The following is a 9,894-nucleotide window of genomic DNA, read 5'->3' as shown; positions in this document are numbered from 1 at the left end:
GGGTTGGTGTTCTTTCCAATAATTTCTCCTCCAAAAGTCTTCATTTTCTTCTTTATATGATACAGATAGGCTTTCCATCTGATCACCTTCTACACTTGATTATAAGAACAGTTATTTATATCAAAAGTCCTTTGACAGTACAGGACAGATATTTCAAATCCCCTTTGGTCCTTGTTAATTGTACAACTGCAAATTTTCTTGTCACTCTTTCATAAAATCAACTGGATGGTTTTTGAAATTTCATAGAAACTGTTATCTTTCCATGATTTTGTGCACCTGTCATGATCCTCTTGATCCCAATCTGATTAGAACCATATCTTGATCTGTGCCCCTGTTTCGAAAACGACACTATACAGCTACAGGAGTGTAATATCATTTGGATATGATTTTAATCTTATTGTCTTGGTCCTATGTTCGAAATCAAAGATCAAGATCACATACATCTCGCATCCTCTACACATGACCATAAAGTGCATCTATGTACTTTCCACTGTAAGTTCATAAAAAAACTCGACTTGAAGAATTTATCCATTCCATCTCCCAGTAACCAGCACTTTTCTTTTTAAATACAATACACATAAACTTTAAACTGTTTTTCACTTTCAACAATACCACTCATGTTATTAATATTGGCACAGCTTGCACTGCCCTGCACCACTTACACAAAAGGACTGTATACTTTACCTCTTACCTGAAAGGCTGTAATAGATGACACTAATCCTGTTATTAATAATAATTGCCTCTGATGAGTTACTACTTGGTATTGAAACCAGACAGGCTGTTGTTTAATAGCAGACATTTTGATGACATGAATATTATCTACTCCAATGATGCAGACAATTCATTAACACATTAATGAGGAAATAACATCTACATGACTGTACATAATTGATGTGCAGCTTATCAAAAACAATTTTCATCTCACATGTATGTGACCGATTTGCATTCAATAACATACAAGTTTGAATGTGATCGAAGATCTGTTTATAGACCAGTTGATGAATCGTAATGTTCAGATCAACTAAATGTGATTTCTTGGATCACCTGCACAAATGACAAGTGAGCCTATGACAAAGTGTGGCATCTGTCTTCTGTCAATCCGATACAGCTGGTACACTCTTTCATTCCAAAGACTTCCAAGGAGCCATGAGGCTTAGAATCATAATATTGGCTTAATAGCTCTCTGGGATGAAGTCCAAAAAATTTGACCCATATCCTCAAAGGTGTCAATTTTATACTTAAATGACTTTGTCTCGTTAGCAGAAATGCAGAGATCTTGATAGTTGGCTACTAGGTTTCCATAATAAAGTTAGGCCAAGATTGCAAATATGGAAATGACCTTGACCTGTTTTCAAAAACAATAGGGGTCAATTTTCTTAACTTCCAATTAATGTAATTGATGTTGGTTGTTCAAAGTCATAGGAGTCAAATGTGTTAACATTTTCAAATCACTTCTCAATAACAAAGTGGCCCATGATATTTGGCCAGTAGCATCCTGGGATGAAGGGCTATTAATTGCAAGGTTGTTTAAATAAGCAACCTTAACTTACTTTCTGGTCAAAGGTGTTTTGTCTCAATTAGCAGAAGAACTGGGCTAATGATATTGGTCAAGAACATACTGGGTTGAAGGCAACAAAATTTGTTGAAATTAATACAGTTTGCTTCCCCTCATATTGAAATGAGGTGTTCAGTTTAAAAGCAACCACATCAATGACATACTTAAACTTGTATCAGTAGCCAATGAGCGATACAGTAACAGGTCAATTGGGCCTCTTGTATTATACTGGCCTTGAAAACAAGCTGTACTTTAGGATGCTAACTGAATTGTAAATGTTTCAATATTTTCAAGAAAAGAAATCTGCTGTTCCATTATATATTTTGTAACCTAATTAAGACTCATTCAGACAAAATAAAGCATACTATGTCAGGGTAATTTTCATCAATATATTTTACTACTGATTCGCTTATATTGTTACACCAGTTGTTATAACATGCCTTACAGTACATACACAACACTGGGCACATCATACCTACAACGATCTGTTGTACAGTACATCAACCTTTCAATCAACACACCACTTACACACTCCATGTAAAACATTGGAATATTAGTTACTTTATGTAACCATTGATGATATTTGCTGTAATTCCTTTTTAAATAATTCATGAGATAATATTTCTGAGAGTTGAGAACAATACCCGGTACCTACATGTATTTATCAGAACCTTTATACATGAAAGTTCAAGACAATTACAAAATGAATATAAATGACTGATGAAAAAAATTAATTCGCAGTTACATTACCTCGTACAATCCATCAAAACTAGACAATTTCTTCTGAACACTTTTTACAACATTATGCAATTTGTCAAATGCTAAATGCATGATTTTCTTTCAAGGAAAGCATATACAAGATGTACTAGAGTCAAGGCTGTATGCCATCCATGAGAATGAAATTAAGAAGAAAAAAACATTTTCTATATATACTCGCAGCCAAACGGCATATTGCAATTTTACTATTCCATTTATCACACAGCACAAATTAAATGCATATTTATAAGTAAACAATACTAGTACACACAGCCAATCTCGCATCACTTTCTCCAATACGACATCAAAGACCCTGATCTTCAGACAGATGTAACAGTGGCATCAAATGATGAAACCAAACTAGTATTAAGATAGGTCAACTTGTTTTATAGAATACATGTCATTTATGAATCTTTATTCACTTGGCTCCAGTGATTCTCCGTGAGATTCTAAAGTCTGACCACTTTTCAATCCATATGATGATATTGTCACAGTGACGTGTTCACTTTGTAAATCACTACTTAATATTCACTGTCCGGAATCCACAATTAAATCACAATCATCTTCTTCTTTCAGGTTTTCCAGTGCTGATTCACTGAAAATGTATCAACCAAACATATCTTGAAGTATCAAAAAATAACAATTTAACATCAAATCAAGGCTTACACATTTTGTATATTGAGTCTTTCATTAATACAGAGTTTTCACTTATGAATTCTGTATGATTATTAAGAACATCAATTTTAAATTTACTTCTCCTGTATATGTACCAGAATATGAAAACTGAGCACACAGTATGATAATAGGTATCTATATAAAGGAGGTCAACAGGGTCTGTATCAAACCCCTACTACTTCTAAGCTATTCAAGAAATTATTATCATGTAACAGGCTAACTTCAAAACAGGATATATAGAATATCAAATGTTCGACCCCAAAAAATAAAACAGTACACATTGTCTTATCTTTAAAATAGTAATGCCCTAGAAGAAATTGAAACAATCAGCTTAGCTTTTCTGGACAAGTTGTGTTTTGAAGGAACAATTGAAGATGGATGGTCAAATAAATGAGCAATAGCATAAGATGGTAAAGTTCAATTAGGCCTTTAAGCGGAGCAAAGAGGACCAGAGGTTTGGGTGTCCATTACCAACTAATTCAGTACTTGAACACTTGAAAACAATCTTTTAATGACCTTGACTTTTTTTTGTAACCTACCTGTCTGGATTTGAGTTGTCATTACTGAAGATTTCCATTGGCAACATCATGGGGGCTTTTTCTATACCAAACACATTCTGTCGTGATTCTAGGTGACGCTCAAGCTCTTCTCTGGTCATGTGACTTGCTACTTTCTCCTTACCTTGAGGTACCTTACCTGTAATAATGCATGGTTAATTACTACCCCCACACTCTTGTCTGTCGTTACAGCCACCAGCCATTGCAATCAAAAGATTTTTTTCAAAGGCAGTTGGGAAAAGCAGTTGAATAATTGCTCAAGTTATCATCCAAAGAGTTACATACAGTGACCTTATCCTTTGATTAATAAAACAACAAAACATGTTTGCTTCTTCTGTACAGCAGAGCTGAGAAAATAACAAAGTCATGTCCCAGATCTTAGGCTTAGTACTAACCTCAAGATAATCACATCAGCCAATCTATAAAATATTATACGTGATATCTAGATCTGGCACATACAGCCTCGGACAACACAAGCTGGTGTCTCACCTCCTTTAGACAGCACTCCTTTCTTTGCGCTTGATTTAGACTTCTTCTTGGCTGGCTCTGCTGCCATCTATCACAACCAATAGTAACTAATGTTAACTCAGTCATAACTACAATGATGTCATATTAACAAAAAATTAAAGGGGCTGTAATAGCACAGTTGGTTAGAGTATCATTCATGTCACCTCGAGTGGAGGTGTGTGGTTTGACGCTCTCTAGCAATGGAAAGCTAGGAAATGGACTGGTTCATGCTGATATGGTTGTTTCTTTGGGCAAGACACTACACTTTACCCTAATTGCTCTGAATGTGACAACCTCTCATATGTTGTTCAGGCCTTGCAGTGCCATGAAACGAATTCACATGAAAGAAGTGTGATTGTGATTTAAAGGCTAAATGTCATCCGCTTGTGCCCTTGCAACATAATAATGAAGACGGAAATCCTTTGCTGTCAAAATGGCTATTCTAAATGAACACCATGTCAGTAATGGATAATTAAGGAAATGTAAACATACAGCCCTGATGTAGTCGGTATATTATTGACAGAGCTTTTTAGGCAAAGATTACATATTGTGCTACATTATAACAATATAACTTTGTTGCAAATTTACTATGTAGGGACTACATATTATAGTAAATGTTCCATGGCTATAAACTCAAAAATTATCAGAAACAAGGAGGATGACTTGATAATTAAAACTGAAGACATACCAACAGACTAGACGCCCCAGAAGGAGTTCCTGGTGTCCCATGGCTCCCTAATATTGCTGCAGGGTCCCCACTATACTGGGCACCCTGACCTGGACTCAGGCCAGCTTTCCTTCTACAAAATCAATTGACATGTAAGGATAATGTGCATGTCCTATTTTGTTTTTTGAATGGATCATGTTTTATCTACATGGCCATGCATTCCAGCAGATCAGTTTTCATAAACCTAGCTGTGACTGACATTTATCTTACCAAAAACATTCAAACTACATGCAGTTCAACTATAGTTTGATTCAATACATCTCTGTTGAGATTTTCCATTTTCTTTTAAAAATCCAAACATTTCTTTAAGGTTTTATGGTTTGCAGACAAATTGTTCGAATATGAAAATTGTGTTGGGATCAAATATTTATTCCAATCAAAAGTAAATCAGACATCTTAGTGTGCTGCACTCTTGGTTTAAGTCCAAACGGCAGAGCCAGAAAACCTAGAGGTGGAGGCCTAGTGATAAAGTGTCGGGACACCTGAACCTCTCGGCCACCGCAGCCCCAGAAAACCTTGAGGTGGAAGGTTTTTGATTCAAATATGAAACTGTATCAAAAAGTTACTTGTTCTTACTTTCTTGAACTTTGACTTTCAACCTCACTATCACTTGAGGCTGTTGCGTCGGAGTCCCCTGAAGATTCATCTATTTTCTCATGCTGTATGAGTCGGTCCAACAGAAAACTGCAGCCAACATAAAACATCAAAACCTGGCAAATAACATTCCATGATGGGCATATGATAGAATTGAAACTAAATGTAAGATAGGAGGAAATATAAAAATAACAAAGCTTGGTCATGAGGAAAATATAAGGAAAACAAATATGCCTTATAGTTGTCTTATGATGAACTAAATTCTTTAGATCAACCATGGCTACACTCAAGCTAACAACAAAAGAAATTTAAACATATTTTGCCTTAACCTCTCTGTTCAGGAGTCAGGCAATGCATAAACAAGGTTTCTTGATCAAATTTCAAATTTATTTCCAGATACTTTATAACTTTTTTCAAAACTATATTTCAATGTTTTACCTTTCCATGATTTAAGTTAATCAATAACATCCAATTTTGGTGTAACTGAAATAAATGAACAAATTCATTTATTATGGACCTGTATTATCTGGTACACTAAATGATTTACATCAGTTTTACCCAGCACAGCAGTATTACCTTCTATCTCTAGATATCTTCAATAATTTTCTCTGAGCTTTTCTCAGCTCCTCAAGAAAGCATTCTTGTTCCTGAAAAATAAACATGATTATGAATTAATTAAAAATCATTTAAGTACAAATGAATTCTTACTTATAGACATGTTTTTAAAAACAATATTTGTTTGCAAATATTAAAAATAGCTATTTATTTAAGACAGATGAAATAAGGAAAAAAAAAATGGATATACAGTATACTTTTTTAGATATACCCAAATAATATTTAAAGATAGACGATACAGATTATCTCAACTTTCAAATCCAATTTGTAACAGACTATAAAAAAACATAACAAATCTTGTCACTGCATGGTGATCAATGAAAGTCCATATTTTCTATCCATCTAACAGTACGTACACATGATATTTAATGAAATCCTTATAGAAAACATCAAGTGAATGTATCTCCAAATGTGAAATGGTTTTCACCACAAGCACAAATAACAATTAAATGTATACAATGTACTTACATAAACAAGAAACTTAAGTTTTTTCTTCAAAGCCTTGTATTTTTGTTTGTAGTCCACTTGATGTTGTTCTGGTTGTGGCATTTGATTATCTGAAATGTATCACCAACACATCTTCGTAAACAAGTTTTTTTTGTTTTTGTCCAGCTAATCAGAATGATGATACATGTTGATGAGGAAGTACAACCTGCCAGCTGCCTTGACAGCGAGAGGTTGCTAGTTATCATTATTATGTTTATTCGGGTAAAAGGCATATAAATAAGACATATCACAGACACAAAATTGAATCACAGCAAAGCAATTTCACAAAACCAAGCAATCACTGACTAGATTGCAACATATCATTATAGCAAATTTCAAACTTAAACATTCAACATATGATCATATTGAGATATTTCGTTGGTTACCTAAATCGGAACCCTCCCTGTTTCGGTGCTGATCAAATTGGATGCGAGAGTAGAATAAGAGGTTATTTTGCTGCATATGTGCGTTACATAGAACAATTTTTAATTGTATTATCATTAGATAACAGCATTGTTAACACAACTTTCCATGTTACAACCGAAAACCCTGAAATATTACTGAATTGAACACCCCATTCAGAATGGTACTGTATTGTCGTCAAGCGTGACGTCATAAGAATTCAACGTCGAAGATTTTGCCACTGATTCCCGCGCTTTCTCAGCACATATTTTTTTCGTTGTCCAGATTTCTGTAAAATATGTGATAATTTAAGGGAAACAATTCAATATCTTCTGTATTTTCTAAGTGGATATAGACTGTATTAACTGTAGTAGCTGTTCCATTTTATTTATCCTAAAAAAATATCAAAACTTGTCTTTTATTAATAAAACTTCATAATTAAAAAAATCTTACTGTGTCGACCTCTTTACACCCTGACCTTAATTAAATTACTAGATACATTATATATGTATTATGATTAACAAGGCATCATGAAAAATATAGCACAAGTTATCATTGAACAGTGTGTATCAAAACATTTTTGAATGAGGAGATTCCATTCTGTTTGTATTAGTCTAACTTTCCAAAATCTATGTGTTGTTCTATTACAAACTTCCACGTTATAGTTCTCATTATCTTAGCATACAGTGAGGACGTTAAGTATACCAAAATTTCTTCGTCTAAAACAGACTTACTCATTTGTTTCTTTGTGTGGAAAATGAAGCCTTTTTTTCACAACTTGTCCAATACGCACTCACTTCAGATTAAAAACCTTGATGCATGTATATCTCAAATAATAGTCTAAGTGAGGAATTTTGCTTCTTGTTACTTCAACCACGGACTTAGATATACATACTAATATATGTCCGTGCTTCAAAAACAAAACAAAAACAAAACCCATAACATATTTGCATAAAATAAATGATAATTGTAAATAACTTGATATAGTAATACGGTTGCCTTCTAGCCCTTTTGCTCAGTCTGAAAAGCGACCGACTAGTAAAACCGGGGGTCGCGGGTTCGATCCCGGTGGAAGCACACTACTTGCTTTTCTGTTACATTTGGTGCCGTTGACCACTCCAAGTGAAAGGAGTTAGCTATAGGTAAATGAGAGGCTTCGTTGAGGATAAAACCACGGTTAATGTGTGTTCGGGGCAGGTTTTAATTGTAAATAGTGTACATAGTGATACGATATATTTTTGTTGTTGTTTATTTGTTTTGAATAAATATCTGAAAATGTGGTAGGCCCCCCTACATGTTCTTAGACTGTTATTCTCAGGTCCCTGTGTTTCCTTCTTGATTAACGGTGCGCTTTTCTAAGGCTTTGCCTTCATTCATATTATCGGGCAAGTACAATTTCAAAACCCACTACCCAGTGACAAATTAAATCGATTAACCTGCAATTGGCATCATTGTCGATTTTGTTTCCTTCCACACTTCGCTGTTTTGTTTTCATAAGCTCATTGTTTCACTTTTTCTGGAACTCAACTCGGCCAAAATTCTCCCGTGTGTTTTGGTTTGCTTCTGTGTTAACGTAAGGCTTCCGTGTTTATCACAATTCCCTGCCGAGTAATATGTCCAACAAGCGCAGGGAAGACCCTGTTATTCCATGCACATTACCCAATGAAAACTCTTCGCACATATAAGTCGTCCAATCAAAATTCGTGTAAGAGTGTATGGAAAAAGTTCCATCAGCTGTGGATCAGTGATGATTTTGTCTGCTGTGTTGCAAAGTTCACTTCAAAAATCCAAAAATGAGCTTAATATAATTTGCATTTTGAGTCAAGTCAAAGATGAGGACATTGAAGTTATGGGTACATAACCGAAAATACAATGACACCGGTATGTTAACAGTTCAGAAGTGAATGCTGGGTCCTCATTCACATTGAACTCATCAAAACCTCCAATAATCACCGAATCACCGAGTTGACATCGGCGAAGACAAGTTCAGGCCACGGCGATGCATCTTGGGTGGATAAACACCTGTATAGAGCTATACATAATATATGCTACACTCGTTCATCTAAGTCAACCATGGTCTCTAACTAACTAGTATAGAAGCATGCAACAAAATAAGTTTATGCGAGTCAATTATGTAACCCTAGCCTATTATTACTTTTTCGTCCAGGTCTGGGTTTTTAAGCTATTATGATGTATAGACAAGCAGAGGGACCTACAACTGTCCATGGTTATCAAAATATTTTTCTCATACCTGGCCTGTGCGAATTAAAATAATCAACTTTAGGCGACTTTTAACAGGTACTGCAAGTATGGCTGTTTGGTGTTTTCAATAAGTTTTTAAACAGGTGGTATATTTTATAAAATACACGTAGCTGGTTGAATGTATATTGCTGGTGTAAAATTAGCCTGTACATATCCTGAAAAGTACAGCTGGTTTCAAGTCGAGGAATATCGTGCTGTTTTTCTTTTTGACTACAACCAGGTTTTAATGAGAACACAGGCTATATAAGCAGTTTTGGTTATATTTCTGCTAACCTGAGCTGTTAAGGTGACCTTACCTTCTTCACTTTTACACTAGCTATTCCTTCCTTCGCAAAGTCCTCATCCCCCAAAGGTTCTTGGCTCAGAGGATGTCTCTCCATCTCTTAAACAGTATATAGCTTTCACTTGGAGTAGTCAACAGCACCCAATCTGTAATAGGAATGAGTAATTAAAAATACCCTACTTGGGTGGGCCTCCAACCAGCAATCTCTTGCTCTCAAGACTAACATCCTACCACTAAGCTAAAGGGAAATACCTGCTAGCCAAAGCTAATAAAGTGGCCTTATACCCTCAATTTTAAAGTTGCAGCTTTTAGTTAACTGGTTACAATTACCATGAGCTAATTATGTTGCCCAGGCCTCAATGTCAGCTACCCACCCTTGGGATTGAGTTTTTGGAAGGCCTCCAAGTCCATGATTATACACCCTGACCAATCTGGTATATAACAGTTATTAGAGGTCAAGGAATGATGTAAACAG

The 9,894-nt window shown here is 35.2% G+C and overlaps 2 protein-coding genes across 2 annotated transcripts in view; one reads left to right on the top strand and one right to left on the bottom strand.

Annotated features, from left to right (window-relative positions):
* Positions 1-1,929: 1,929 nt before the first annotated feature.
* Positions 1,930-8,463, bottom strand: LOC117333175 (INO80 complex subunit E-like). Its single transcript, XM_033892333.1, has 8 exons — positions 8,311-8,463; positions 6,455-6,543; positions 5,948-6,018; positions 5,354-5,461; positions 4,739-4,850; positions 4,033-4,099; positions 3,526-3,682; positions 1,930-2,906 (listed from the first exon to the last, which is right to left on the bottom strand). The coding sequence occupies exons 1-8, from the start codon at positions 8,324-8,326 to the stop codon at positions 2,840-2,842; spliced, it is 687 nt and encodes a 228-aa protein (XP_033748224.1). The 5' UTR covers positions 8,327-8,463; the 3' UTR covers positions 1,930-2,839.
* Positions 8,464-8,609: 146 nt separating this feature from the next.
* Positions 8,610-9,894, top strand: part of LOC117333174 (GATOR complex protein Iml1-like) — a 50,081-nt gene continuing 48,796 nt past the window's right edge. The window contains 1 exon segment of the mRNA XM_033892332.1: positions 8,610-8,755. Coding sequence (XP_033748223.1) covers positions 8,707-8,755 — 49 coding nt within the window. The 5' untranslated portion in view covers positions 8,610-8,706.

The sequence above is a fragment of the Pecten maximus genome, chromosome 8 (genome assembly GCF_902652985.1).
Source record: "Pecten maximus chromosome 8, xPecMax1.1, whole genome shotgun sequence".
In the NCBI taxonomy this organism is placed as follows: domain Eukaryota; kingdom Metazoa; phylum Mollusca; class Bivalvia; order Pectinida; family Pectinidae; genus Pecten; species Pecten maximus.
This window is presented reverse-complemented; position numbering and strand designations above follow the sequence as displayed.